Source organism: Geotrypetes seraphini, chromosome 3, assembly GCF_902459505.1.
Source record: "Geotrypetes seraphini chromosome 3, aGeoSer1.1, whole genome shotgun sequence".
In the NCBI taxonomy this organism is placed as follows: Eukaryota; Metazoa; Chordata; class Amphibia; order Gymnophiona; family Dermophiidae; genus Geotrypetes; species Geotrypetes seraphini.
In genome coordinates, this window is record NC_047086.1 from 230,281,574 (window position 1) to 230,297,005 (window position 15,432).

Genomic DNA, 15,432 nt, shown 5'->3' on the forward strand with positions numbered 1-15,432 from the left:
GGGAGAGAGGAAGGGAGGGAAAGAGATGGTTGTGTACACGGGGAATAGAAGAAAGGAGAATTTTTAGTCATAGGGAGGGAGTGAGGTACAGATAGTGGCATACCGGGGGGGGGGGGCGGTCCGCCCCGTCCCGCCCCGGGTTTACGTCCCAAGGGGGTGCACAGCTGGCCACCCTCCAGTGTTCTTCCTAGGCTGGCAAACTGCGGCTCTTTAGCCACTTGAGTGCCACCGCCGCCACGGAACAGGCCGGCGCCAAGTTCTCCCTGCTTTTCCCTGTGGGGCCGGCCAAATCTCACCACTCGCGTCAATTCTGACGTCGGAGAGGACGTTCTGGGCCAGCCAATCGCTGCCAGGCTGGCCTAGAACGTCCTCTCCGATGTTAGAATTGACGTCGGGTGGCGAGAGTTGGTCGGCCCCGCTGGGAAGAGAAGCAGGGCGAACTTGGTGCCGGCCTGTTCCCGATGGCGGCAGTGGCAGCCTATTCCCCAGTGGTGGTGGCTGCATTTTCCCAATGGTGGTGGCATAGGGGAGGGCAGGGAGAAAGAAAGAATGGAGGGACAGGAAGCCAGAAAGAAAGAAAGGGGGCAGGGTGAAACAAAGAAAAATGGGGCACGGAAAGAGAGAGAGAGAGAAAGACAGACATACAGAATGAAAGAGGGTGTGGAGAGAGAAAGAAGGGGGCAGGGTGAGAGAGAGAAAAACAGACATACAGAAAGAAAGGGGGTATGGAGAGAGAGAAAAAGAAAGAAGGGGCAGGGTGAAACAAAGAAAAAGTTTGGGGAGGGAATGAGGTCTGGAGGAGAGGAAGCATACAGGAGGCTGAAAGAAGGGAAGAAATATTGGATGCACAGTCAGAAGAATAAAGTGCAACCAGAGACTGATGAAATTACCAAAGGTAGGAAAAATGGTTTTATTTTCAATTTAGTGATCAAAATGTGTCTGCTTTGAGAATTTATATATGCTGTCTATATTTTGCACTATGGCCCCCTTTTACTAAACCGCGATAGCGTTTTTTAGCGCAGGGAGCCTATGAGCGTTGAGAGCAGCATGGGGCATTCAGCGCAGCTCCCTGCGCTAAAAACCGCTATTGCGTTTTAGTAAAAAGGGAGGGGGAATATTTGTCTATTTTTGTATAGTTGTTACTGAGGTGACATTGCATAAAGTCATCTGCCTTGACCTCTTTGAAAACCCGCGGAATATAAATGATAATTAACATTTTCTCTGCGTACAGCGTGCTTTGTGTTTTTAAAATTTTATTGTTGGTAGATCATTTTGACTTGGCCACAAAGGTAAGGGGGAGGGAGGGAGGGGAACTGCTGAAAGACATCTAGTAATCCTTGAAGGCTTGACTGTGCAGGGAATTATTTTTGTAAAATCATGTTTTGTTATGTGACTGGCATTATTTAGACTTTAATTTCTAAGAATGAATAGAATGAAAATGATATAAATTACTTGCTTGTTTTTATGTGCGTGTGCTGAAGGAAAGTGGAGAGAGAGTGGGCTGAGGTCACTGAAGGGAAATGGGGAAGAGAGAATGGGGAGAAGACGCTGATTTATAAATTGACAATTGTACAGAATATTGTTTCTTTTTTATATTCATCCATAGCTGTATGTTAATGATGTGCTCTTATGCACTTATTTATCATCATAACATATACATCATCATTAACATGCAGCTGTGGATGTGTAAGGACAGGCTGAGGAGGATGGATGGGAAGGAAGGAAGGTGCACATATCAACATATCGTACATTTTTAACATGCATGATGCAGCTATAGGCAAGCAGAGGAGGATGGGATCATACAGATGTGTATGTTCAGATATGCGCTCAGATGTGTAGTTTTTTCTGATATATTTATTAAGCTTACAGTATTTATAAAAACACATTTAATACTTGTTACAAAAAATATTGTGCAATTGTGATCTACTTCTGGCCTACAAAGGTCAAAAGAAATCCTTAACTGAGATTTTACATTCAAAAGTGAATTATAGCTACTAGCACTATTATTTATTAGTTATTTATTATGCAGATGTTTGTTAGTTTGTTATTAGTTCAGTATTAGACATATGTTAGTTTAGAATAGATAGGTATAGATTAGTTTAGTATAGGTTAGGTTACGGCCCTGCTGAAAGAGTCTACCTTGACGTGGTTGCAGGCTTACAAATCATTTGGTCAAAGAGTGTGGCGACAGAGAAAAGTATGTGTGTATTCGGCCCATGGAAGAAGGGGGGGAAGGGGTGCGTGGGGGGCCCAATAGGATTTCTCAGTAAGGGGCCCAGAAATTTCTGATGGCGGCCCTGCTTAAAATCATCACATAATATCAAACCTAAGTCCCGCTCCTCTTTGTGCACAAAAGTTCTTCACCCCCTAAACTATACCATTCCCTCGGGTTTTTGCAGCCCAAATGCATGACCTAGCGTTTCTTAGCATTAAATCTTAGTTGTCAAATTTCAGACCATTCAAGCTTTGCCAAGTCCTTCCTCATGTTATCCACACTATCAGGGATGTCTGCTCTATCGCAGGTTTTGGTATCATCCGCAAAGAGGCAAATCTTACCTAACAGCCCTTCAGCAATATTGTTTATAAAAATGTTAGAAAGAACAGGCCCAAGAACAGAACCTGGAGGCACACCTCTGGTAATATCCCATTCCTCAGAGCGATCTTCATTGGCCACTACCCTCTATCGCCTTCCACTCAACCAGTTTATGACCCAGTCCGTCACTTTGGGGCCCATCCCAGGGGCACCCAGTTTATTTATTAGACACCTGTGTGGAACACTGTCAAAGGCTTTGCTGAAATCTAAATACACCACATCTAGCGCACTCCCTCTATCCAATTCTCTGCTCACCCAAAGAAATTGGTCAGATTTGTCTGACAAGACCTACCTCTAGTGAATCCATGTTGCCTCCGGTCCTGTAATCCACAGGATTCCAGAAACTTGACCATTCTCTGTTTTAAAAGCTTTTCCATTAATTTGCTTACCACAGAAGTCAGACTTACCGGCCTGTAGTCCCCTACTTTGTCCTTACTTCTATTTTTGTGGAGAGTGATCAAATCCACCCTTCTCCAGTCCTCCGGTGCCACTCCTGAAAAGGTCAGCCAGCGGAGCCACCAGAACTTTCCTGTTATGGTATAAGCTTCCGAGTGTGTTTTTGTACAAGTCTGTACATAGTGTTTGGCAGTGGAGGGATTGTATATTGGTATTATTGGGACAACATCAAAACATTAATATAATTCTAGTTTGTCATGGTATCAGACTGGGTTTTTGAACACTTTGCAGGATCTGATGTGTTCTGAGGTGGTCATCTATAGTAGACTTGTGCTTGATCAGGATTCAGTTATGAGATACTGCCTCTTTAGGGATTTTTGTGGAAACAATTCTACTGTATTTAGATCTGTTTAGTGTTCATAAATGCTTGCAATAATTTAATTAAAAATATGCAAAAAAATTTTCAGTTTCATAGTGACTTGTCCTTTTCAATAGTGATGTTCAAGTCACACTCCCCTATAATAACTCTACCAGATCAACATAAAAAACTCTTTGACATTCTGATAACATTGGCACAAAAATTGATCCTAACTAACTGGAAATCATCGACTCTTCTTAACTCTCATCACTGGTGGAATCTAGTGTTACAGCATCATAGATACAAACTTATGTTATATAGACATAGAGGTCAGTTCAAACAAGTGTCCTTAATTTGGTCTCCTCTTTCGTTATATCTACAAGATGCTTGCACCTAATGTAGATTTGCTTTGTATAGTGCCAAATCTGGATGTTTATGCACTGTGCCTTTTGTATATCTTTTATGTACATCATCTGTTTTTGTTTTCTTGTTTCTGTGTTTTATTGAAAATTCAATAAAAATTTCATGGAAAAAAAAAAATATGAAGCGTACCATGATAGCCAGCAGCCCTTTCTCATATATATATAGGAATCCTTTGTGCTTATCCCAGCTTTCTTGAACTCTGTTACCCTTTTTGTCTCCACCACCATCTTGGGGGGAGGGGAGAGGGGGGGCATTCCAGGTATCTACCACTCTCTCTGTGAACAAGTACTTCCTAAATCGACATTCCTGCAACCTCAATTCATGTTCTCTAGTTCTACCACATACCCTTTTCTGGAAAAGATTTGTCTATGTATTAATAGGAGGACATGATCTGGCGTCCAGACAGCTTTTCCGGGTTTTGAAAAACTTCCAGCTAGGAGCACATTGGGACAGCATCTACGCATGCAACATGGTGACATCACGCACATGTGTGTGAGATCATCGCATCACAGCAGTACGTGTGCAGATTCCCTCCTGACAAGTGAACAGGTTGAGGGGGTGGGGCTTGGGGCATCCCTCCTGCCGGTGCAAAAATTTCCAAAATGTTGACAAGGTGTCTGGCTCCTGGCGCATAGGTTACATTAAAGTGGCTAAACTGTACTTTTCTGAGGTTGCGCAAGGTCTGCAGCTTGGTGGAAGGAATTACCAGCCATGCCAAGCCCTGAAACCCATGAAAGCTGCCCCACCAGGCTAGCTAAGCGTTTGGTCACCTGTTGTATCAGAGGAGACCAATATGGACGCTGCAGCCCCCCTCCCCCCCGGCTGCGCCACAAAAACTCTAAAAGCATATAAGTGTGCAATCCTGGCAAGAATCCACAAAGAGAGCCTAAGGACGCCATCCCAGCAAGTTTCCCTCCTGCCGGTGATCTTCGGGGGAGGGGCAATTTGCCGATGATATTTGGGGGGGGGGGGGGGTTTCCAGCAGGAGGGACTGGGCATCCCTCCTGCCAGTAGTCTTCGGGGGGGGGGAGGGGAAACAGGTTGCCACTAAACTTATTGCGGCAGAGAAATCCCTTGCTGCGATAAGCTCAGCGGCAACCTGATTCTTTAACCGGCGCCTGGTGAAACATCTATAATAAGATAAGAACATAAGAATAGCCTTACTGGGTCAGACCAATGGTCCATCAAGCCCAGAAGCCCGTTCTCACGGTGGCCAATCCAGGTTAGAGAATCGGGTTATTAAATGGGCTTAGGCATCTCTTTCCTCAGGACAGACGCGATTCTCTATAAGATGCCCATGTGCAATTCTCAAAAGCCACTTAGGCGGCGTCTGAGACTGGGCATCCTATACAGAATAAATGTGTCCTTAAATGGGAGTTTTAAATTGCACAATGTGTAGTACTCCTCCTTACTCCTTCAGCCTCAATGTCCTTAGAAAGTACCATTCCAGAATTGAATACAGTACCCTAGAGAGAGTATTTCTACAGACCCTTACTGGGCAGTATAAACTCCTTTTTCCCACTGGTGAAACATCTAATATAATAAAAGCCTAAGCGCGCATGTGCACTCCCACCTGCGTGTTCCGTTTTCCATGCGCTGTAGGGCCCCGCAGGTAGGAGTGCGCATGCACGCTTAGACAGAGGCTGTCGGCCACGGCCGCTCTTGGCGGCTGCAGGTCGCGGCGGCTGTCAGCGGAGGCCAGACGCGAGGTAAGGGGTGCTGCTGGACAGGGGAACAGACAGGGGGGGGAGAAAAAGGAAGGGAGGCCTGTACAAGGGGGAAGAAAAAGGAAGGGAGGCCTACTGCTGGACAGGGGGACAGGAAAGAGGTGCTGATGGACAGGGGAAGAGACGGGGGGGGGGGAAGAAAAAGGAAGGGAGGCCTACTGCTGGACAGGGGTCAGGAAAGAGGTGCTGATGGACAGGGGAAGAGATGGGGGGAAAGAAAAAGGAAGGGAGGCCTGTACAAGGGGGAAGAAAAAGGAAGGGAGGCCTACTGCTGGACAGGGGGACAGGAAAGAGGTGCTGATGGACAGGGGAAGAGACGGGGGGGGGGGGAAGAAAAAGGAAGGGAGGCCTACTGCTGGACAGGGGGACAGGAAAGAGGTTCTGATGGACAGGGGGGAGATAAAAAAAAAGGGAGAAGGGCTGCTGGATAAGGGGAGCAGTGAAGGGGTGGTGGTGGATACAGGGAAGTTAAAAGGAAGGGAGAATGGGTGGACAGCCAAGGAAAAATAAAGACAGAAAGAAAGACAGAAATACAGAAAGCGGCAGAAAGAGAAAGAAATAAACACACACACACATATATTCTAGCACCTGTTAATGTAACGGGCTATAAGACTAGTCTATAATAAGATAAGAACATAAGAATAGCCCTACTGGGTCAGACCAATGGTCCATCAAGCCCAGAAGCCCGTTCTCATGGTGGCCAATCCAGGTCACTAGTACCTGGCCAAAACCCAAGGAGTAGCAACATTCCATGCTACCGATCCAGGGCAAGCAGTGGCTTCCCCCATGTCTTTCTCAATAACAGACTATGGACTTTTCCTCCAAGAACTTGTCCAAACCTTTCTTAAAACCAGCTATGCTATCCACTCTTACACAACCTCTGGCAAATGCGTTCCAGAGCTTAACTATTCTCTGAGTGAAAATTGTTTTCCTCCTATTGGTTTTAAAAGTATTTCCCTGTAACTTCACCGAGTGTCCCCTAGTCTTTGTAATTTTTGACGGAGTGAAAAATCAGTCCACTAGTATGATGCTCTAGTTGTAAATTCCCTGATTTAGTATCTGCACTGTATCTTCACTCCCTGCAGAACTGTGTATTTTTCATTAACTAATGAAACAGAAATTTAAAGTTAAGTACATGAACAAAGTATATTAGAAGACATATTAAATATCAATGGTAAAGAATTAATAGTACAAAATGAAATTGATGTGTTACAGCAAATTTTAATGAATTGTGTTTTTAAAAATGAAAGACATGCACATTAAAATACATTATTAGAAATTTTATGGCTCTCAAAGTAATCTGTAACATATATAATCATAGTAATTTACAACAGGGGCATAGAAAAAACTTGACTTTTGGGGAGCCCAGGTATGAACTTAGGGGGAGGGGATGAAAAGCATTTCTTCTCAGCCCCCCTCCCAATCATATCTTTGCCGATGTGATGCTCAAGCCCTGCCAGCTGAATAGATTCTCTGCCTGGAGCCCCTGACCATGCTGAATGAGCAGCAAGAAAGCTGGCAGGGTGCTCCAGCCTCTGACACCGGAACTTCAGCACATGCTCAGTTCAAAACATGAACTAAGCATGCACGGAAGACAGAAGTGCGAACATTGGTGGCTGGAGCACCCCACCGACTTGCTACTGCTCAGGCAGCTCAGGTGGCGAATCTCTTTGACTGATGGAGCTGGAGTATCTCTTTCAGCCAGGCATCAGGTGCCACAGTTTTGGAAAAGAACCTGAGCCCAAAATGTAGGGGCCTATACCCATGAGCCCTCCCCCGGCTGTGCCCTTGATGTACAAGCCTGTTTTTCTATTCATTTGATTGTGTTGCCCTGATCCAGGGTGCCATTCAACAAAAATAACATACAGATTCAATGATTCCCTGCCCAGAAGAACTTACTATTTTTCTGGGTATCTGAAACTATGGCAAATAGCGAGAATAGCCCAAGGTCACAGTGAGTGACAGTGCCAGAACTAACAGACTCAGATTGCCAAATTCCCACACCATTACATGGTCTACTACAGTGTTTTTCAACCGCTGTTCCGCGGCACACTAGTGTGCCGCGAGATGTTGCCTGGTGTGCCGCAGGGCCGCCGGGCCCGGAGCTGACAGGGGGCCCGAGGCAGGGGCGCCAGTAGCTCGCCAAAGCAAAGTGAGTCGATCACCCAGGATTCACTTTGTCTTGGCGATCTAATCTATCGAGCCGATAAGTCTTCTTCTCCCCGACGTCAATTCTGCAGTCGGAGAGGAAGTTCGGGCCAGCCAATCGCTGCCTGGCTGGGCGGAACTTCCTCTCCGATTGCAGAATTGACGTCAGGGAGAGCATGCGTCGGCGTCGGCTTTGGGGCCTGTTATCCATTGGTGGGTCCTGTTCCCCGATGGCAGCGGCAGTGGCAGTGGCTTGGGGAACGGCAGGGAGAAAGAAAGAAAGGGGGCAGGCAGGGAAACAGAAGGAAAGAAGAGAAACAGAAAGAAAGAAAGGTCAGGGAGAGAGGAAGAAAAAGTTGGGGGAGGGAATGAGGTGTGGAGGAGAGAAATCATACAGGCTGATAGAAGGGAAGAAAGATTGGATGCACAGTCAGAAGAAGAAAGTGCAACCAGAAATCACCAAACAAGGTAGGAAAAATGATTTTATTTTAAATTTAGCAAAGTGGAGGCAGTATTACCACAATTTTCAAAGGAATTTGCCCAAATAACTTAATAGTTAACTGGGTAAATTCCCAGAGATGAAAACTTCCCTTCACTTACTATGCACAGTTCTGAATTTATATCTGCTGTCTATATTTTACAATATGGTCACCTTTTACTAAACCGCAATAGTGGTTTTTAGCGCAGGAAGCCTATGAGCGTCAAGAGCAGCGCTGGACATTCAGCGCAGCTCCCTGCGCTAAAAACTGCTATTGTGGTTTAATAAAAAGGATGGAGGGTATATTTGTCTATTTTTGTATGCTATAAAAACCAAATACAGAGAGAGACTGAGAGCTGTTGACGAAGAGCTACGTGTGTGTCTTTCTTCGATTCCAGCCAGAATATCAGCTTTGTGTTCAGCCAAACAGGCCCAGGTTTCGCACTGAATAAAGTATTTTATAATTTTTCACTATTCTGTTTACTTAATATTTCATAATAAAGTAATTATAAAATACTTTCTTTGTGTTTATTTGATTCCTATTCAAGAGAATTACTTTATATATAGTCAATATAGGCAGAGAGTTAAATTTTTTAACATTTTCTAATGGTGGTGTGCCTCGTGATTTTTTTCATGAAACAAGTGTGCCTTTGCCCAAAAAAGGTTGAAAAACACTGGTCTACTAGATCACTCTCACAACTTCAGATTACAGACAGGAAGACAACTGCTGGCTAATTAGTAACCAGGTTCAGTAGGCATTAACAGAGTAAAGCCTGAATAGTATTTGAAAAGAAAATTTAAAAAAAAATTATTTTCTGTTTCATTTGTGATGAGAATAATGCCTTTGGACATGGGATTTGGATTTGATTTTAACTCACACCTTTCTCAGTAATTCAAGGTACAGTATGTATTTTCCTGTCCCCAGAGGACTTACAATCTAAAGCAGTGTCCTGCAAACTTTTCCGCTGGAAGGCATGCTAAACCCAGTGCCCTGGCTGGAAGGCACCCAGAAGTGTGCAGACATCGACGTGACGACATCACACACATGTGACATCATCATGTTGACGTCTGCACATGCATGGAGGCCCATCTGGCTATGACCCTGAACACGTCACTTCAGTGGGGGATTCTGGAGGAGGGGAGGGGCGGGGAGAGGAGGAGACACGCCGGCGAGGAGAAGTCATCGGGACCGGCTGACTGCCTACCGGATGTGCCTCTTGCCACGAAAGGCACGTCCTATAAGCAGTCATCCTGTGCCAGCACCTCTCCTCCTTACCGGTGTCTTGTCAGGGCACACCTGGAATTTGCCACGGCACACAGTTTGCAATACACTGATCTAAGGGGTCCTTTTACCCCCCTAGAGATCCCACATGTGTATCCCATTTACTTTTAAAATCTGGCACGCTGCTGGCCACAATCACCTGCAGTGGAAGTTTGTTCCAATGATCAACCACCCTTTCGGTGAAGAAATACTTCGAGGTGGGAAATTTCATGGCGACACCAGGAAGTATTTCTTCACCGAAAGAGTGGTTGATCATTGGAACGAACTTCCACTGCAGGTGATTGTGGCCAGCAGCGTGCAAGATTTTAAAAGTAAATGGGATACGCATGTGGGATCTCTAGGGGGGTAAAGTCGAGGGGGTGGGTCATTAAAGTGGGCAGACTTGATGGGCTATGGCCCTTTTCTGCCGTCATTTTCTATGTTTTACTAAACCTTGGTGTGTGCTAAATGCTGCATATCCTAGTTTTATATTTATGGGCCATGTGGCACTTAGTACATGCTAATGTCCATTAGTGTGTGCTGAACTTTAGTAAAAGGGCCCCTGATGCAATGAAGGGTTAAGTGATTTGCCCAGATCGCTGAGAGCTATGATGAAAAAAATTACACTTGCTAGGTTATTGGATATCTTCCTCTGTAGTAAGATCTGAAACCAGTCCTTTTGACCTGTTGGCTGTAATTGAGAATGCTGGAGTACGAGGTCTGTTGAAAAAGTTTGAATTGCACGCCAACGGGAAGTTCTTTTGAAATGTGGTAGGTGTCATCGAGTAGCTTGAAACCTCATAAATAATCTAAACCAAGTTGAGCTTTCTTGGAATGATGTCTCGATATATAAAGCCAAGCCTTAGATTAGATTCTAATCTAATCTAATCTAATCTAAGGCTTGGCTTTATATACCGAGACATCATTCCAAGAAAGCTCGACTTGGTTTACAATAGTTAACTTAACATATAAAAACCATAAAGAATAAGACTAAGGGCTCCTTTTTACTAAGGTGCGCTAGCGTTTTTAGTGCACGCACAAGATTAGCGCATGCTAGCTGAAAAATTACCGCCTGCTTAAAAGGAGGTGGTAGCGGCTAGTGCGCATGGCATTTTAGCGCGTGCTAAAACCGCTAGCGCACCTTTGTAATGGAGCCCTAAGTTTCGGGAGATTAAATTTCAAAGTGTTTAGCAAATAAAATGGTTTTTAAAGATTTACGAAAAAGTTGAAATGAACCAGAACTGGTTAAAAGGAGTGGAAGATCATTCCAAAGTTGAGAAAACTTAAAAATCAGAGATTGACTAAAAATCTTGATCCTTTAATCTCTTTCTTGGAAGGAAGAGATAATTTAAATTATTGATTACCTCTTGCAAAAGAGAATCTGTAAACGTTCCAAGATAAAGGAAGGAGAGGAGTAAAGATACCATATAGGATTTTAAAGACAACACAAGCACTTATGAATTGAATTCTAAAATAAACCGGGAGCCAATGGAGACTCTGGAGCAACGGAGTCACGTGATCAAATTTATGTTTCTCAAAGATCAATTTCACAGCAGTATTTTGAATCAGTTGCAATCTATAAAGACAAGAATAAATTCCTTTTTTCCCTTTTGTTGATATCTGTTTTCATCTCCGAGCTACAGCAATTTTTGTGAAAGTATGTTTTTGTGATCGGCTATTTTTCATCATGTGCGACCACAATGAGCAGCGCTACAGCGTGAAGTTCTGTTTTAAATTGGGTAAGACCACTACAGAAACTTATGAAATGTTGAAAGTGGCTTATGGGGAACATGTCATGAGTCGTGGAAGGTGTTTTAAAGGTGTCAAAATTCCCGATGACAGTTCTTCTCCAGCTACCTTATTCTCCGGACTTGACCCCTGCTGACTTCTTCCTGTTTCCTAAACTTAAATCCACGCTGAAAGGAAAGCGATTCGACTCCATTGAAGACATAAAGCAAAATTCGACGCAGCAACTTTTGGCGATTCCTGAAGATGCGTTTAAGGATTGTTTCTAGAAGTGGAAATGACGTTGGGAAAAGTGTATACGTAGGGAAGGGGAGTACTTTGAAGGGGACTCAGTGGAATAAATTGTAAGACTGATTAATACATTTTTATAAAATCAGTCCTGGAACTTTTTGAACAGACCTTTTATGCATGGATATGCAGGCATACTGCCTAAGTGCTCTTTTGCAAACATTCGCCTAACTTGTATATGGGATAATTCTATTTTGTGCTCCAAAAGGTAGGCACCTAATTGCTGAATTTAGATGCTTATTATTATTATTAGGAATTTTTTTTATATACCACCTATCAAGGTTATCTAAGCGGTTTTTACAATCAGGTACTCAAGCATTTTCCCTCTCTGTCCCGGTGGGCTTACAATCTATCTAACGTACCTGGATGCTCACATTTAATAGAGCTGGTGTAACATGGGCATCTAAATTTTGATGTCTAATTGCTGAATTATGTTAGCATTCTATAACCAGGGCTGACTGAAGGGACTGGGCACCCTAAGCCAGCTTTTGCATTGGCTTAGGGTACCCCTCTGCCAGTAACGTGGTATCTCCCCCCTCTCTCTCAAGTCCCTTCCTCCTGCTGGCCGTGCGAGGCAGTGGCTCAGAATGCCGATGATAAAGATTGCTAAATCCCAGTTCAGCATCTATCCCTTTAGGAATCTGAAGGTAGACTGGGCTGTGATTTTGCCGCCCTCATATCACCCATACCCTGGGCTAGTGCCTCACCTGACCCATAGGTTGAGCCGGCCCTGTCTATAACACATTGGGCACACAAATGTGCTGTCATAGAATACCAGCTTAATGCCAAGATTTTGGACACCTTACTTTTTGCACCCTTATAGGAATAAGAGTAGAGATAGGTTGTAGAGCTAGACAGGGACCACTGCTCAGGCAGTGGGCCTGATGGGCCGCCGCGGGAGCGGACCGCTGGGCAGGATGGACCTCTGGTCTGACTCAGCGGAGACAACTTCTTATGTTCTTACTGAAGTGTCCCCATAAGGTGTATTTGTGTGTGTGTGGGGGGGGGGGGGGCATTCATGGGGACAGAACATGGGCAGGGTATAGGCAAGGCTCCCACTTACAGAATAGTATAAATTACACGGGGCTTCTGCTGCACTTAGGCAGTCCAGCTCTCTGGCTGGCGAAAGTAGTCGTGCATAAGGGCTACACACGTATATACCTGATTACATCTATAAAGGTTCATAGACAATTGCGTGCCGTTCGCCAGCCGCCATCTTGAGGCGCGCTGAATTGTCATTGCGCTGAGTTACGGTTGCGCTGAATTGTCTTGCGCGGAGTTATCCTTGCGCTCAGTTGTCTCGCGCAGTGTTGTCTTCGCGTTTTGTCTGCGCGCTATTGTCTTGCACCATTTGACCTGTCACCTCTATAAAGGTATGTAGGCACCTATTTCCTTTATAGAACAAGTACGTAGAATAGTGCATGCCCTCCAGTTCCTTGGGTAATATATGGAATTTGGACGATCGTGAGAAAGAAGCTGAGGCCCAGATTTACAGGACTGCACCGGATAAGTTCACCCTTTTGTGCACCCTTAATCACAGTTGTGAGCGTTTCTTCTACGTTGCAAGATGATTTGTGTATGGGTTGGAGATTTTTTTTTAATGCCAATGACTGATCTTATGGCAGCACTGCACGGATTGTGTTTATAACTGCCATGCTATTCTGAGGCTTTTTTCTCCACCCTGTTGTGTTTGCAGTATTGATTTTTATACGCTCATTCTGTGGTTTTAGTCCCTTTCAACAGTAAAACTGTATATGAATAGAAACATAAGGGTTGCCATACTGCGACAGACCGAAGGTCCATCAAGCCCAATATCCTGCTTCCAACAGTGGCCAGCCTAGGTCACAAGGAGTAAAACAGATTTTATGCTTCTTTTTCTAGAATAAGCAGTGGATTACCCCAAATTCAATTTAATAATGGCTTATTATGGACTTTTAGTTTAGGAAATTATCCAATCCTTTTTTAAACCCTGCTAAGCTAACTGCTCTCACCACATTCTCTGGCAATGACTTCTAGAGTTTAATTACATGTTGTTAGAGATTTGCCCTCAAAATAGGAAAATAATGCCCTGCAATCTTAATCCACTGGCAGCATGACCATTATCATAGCAGAAAGATTAAACTTTCTGCATACAAAAGCCATTTTCAGAGTGAAATAAAAATAAAACCCTATCAGCATGTGGCCAGTATCTCATGATATTGATAATGGCCACAATCAAAGGCATCAACACCATGAAATGTACGCACACCTTATATAGTATACTGTCGCTTAATTTCTAACTTGGCTTATTTTCAATTGTTGGCAGTGTCAAGAAGAGTCTTTTGTTCTTTAAAAGCCTGGGTGGGTTTATTCTATAGCATGTAGGCCTTGTTGTCTTCAAAATTGTAGAGTAGAGAACAAGGAAATAAACTCCACGAGAAGACAATCGGGAAATGTGTAAGTGGGGATGAAACAGTACACATCAACCATGTCTTGAAGTTTCTTCTTTGTATTTCAGTCTTAAGTAGTTTCTAAAAGGGGAAACAAAGCAAATTAAATTAGTACACAAGAGTGGAATGTTCTCAGGCTAACAACAGACATACAGATGGCAAGATGGAAGGCAATTAGGGTAATAGCACACATTTGAAATTTACTTTTAATACAGTCCTTCAATTGGAAATGTAAATATTTATGATCGTAAAACAATCTTGCCAATGGAACCTTCATTTTAAAAGGAGAAGTTATCAGGTTTCTCTAACTTTGCAAATTCTTGCATTTTTATTTCATAATAATAATAATAATAATAATATTTTATTTTGTATACCGCCATACCCAGGGAGTTCAAGGCGGTTCACAACAGGTAGATGAATTACATACAGTGCGATTCGAAAAAAGAAGAACATAACAAGGCAATCGTGGGGACTAACTCGTTTACATAAACGATTTAGGAGGGGGAAGGGCTAAATACGGGATACATACAGTGTGCTGCAGTAGGATACCAACTCATGATCCATGGCTGCCCGCAACCCATTCCCACAGGATGGTGAAGTACCGTAACTGAAGATGTACAACAGAGATTCCCAAACCTGTCCTGAGGGATTCCCACTCAGTCTTCAGGACATTCACAATGACTTTGCTTATGAGAAATCTGCACGCAATGGAGGCAGTACATGCAAATCTCTCTCATGAATATTCACTGTAGAGATCCTGAAAATCTGACTGGTTGGAATCAGGGCCGGATTATAGGGTAGGCCCAGTATGTGCCTCAGGCCCGAAAACATCAGGGAGACCCGCCGGTGTGGTGCTATGACCAGGGTCGGCGTTAGGGGAGGGCAAACAAGGCAGCTGCACTGGGGTCCGCTGTCCGGGCATCTCTTTCCCGTGTTGGACCATCTCCCTCCCTTCCCCTCACCTTCATGGTGCTTTTCCAAACCAGTTTTCTCTTTCAGAGGGGCCCTGATGCGACAGCCATTCTCACTAGTTGCACACGCGCAGCTGCCCTGAAGTTTGTCCTCTGACGCAATCTGGCAGAAACCGGAAGCTGCATCAGAGGAGAAGCTTCAGGGCAGCCACATGCAACTAGTGAAAATGGGTTCAATGTCAGAGCCTGTCTGAGAGAGAGAGAACTTTGGTTTTGGAAAGTGTCCGCGAAGATTGGGGGAAGGGAGGGAGATGGCCTGATGGGAAGAGATTGAGTGGCGTTTTAGGTTTATTGCGGAGAAAGGGGGGACAGACACTGAATGGAAGTGAGAGAGGGGGACAGACACTGAATGGAAGGGGGGTGAGAGAGAGGAGCAAACTCTGGAAGGAAGTGAGGAGGAGAGAGGAAAAAGGGCACATGCTGGATTGGGGGAAGAAGATAGAGTTAGATACTGGAAGGGGTGAAGGAAAGAGGTGGCAAGCTGTAGGTAGACACAATGAAAGAGAGAAATTGAGGACTGAATAGTAAGAAAGAATTTAGACATAGGCAGAAAATAAATTGAGACGGAAGACCAGGGAAGAAAAGGAGGAGAGAGAGATGCCAGAACATGAGGG

General features: G+C 44.2%; 1 protein-coding gene across 1 annotated transcript in view; it reads right to left on the minus strand.

Moving 5' to 3' along the window:
• Nucleotides 1-13,917: 13,917 nt before the first annotated feature.
• THEMIS (thymocyte selection associated) overlaps nucleotides 13,918-15,432 on the minus strand; it is a 126,095-nt gene continuing 124,580 nt past the window's right edge. Inside the window, exons 8-9 of the mRNA XM_033937626.1 lie at nucleotides 14,810-14,938; nucleotides 13,918-13,928 (exon numbers count right to left, since the gene is read on the minus strand). Of these exons, the coding sequence (XP_033793517.1) occupies nucleotides 13,918-13,928; nucleotides 14,810-14,938 (140 nt within the window). The remainder of the gene's footprint in view (nucleotides 13,929-14,809; nucleotides 14,939-15,432) is intronic.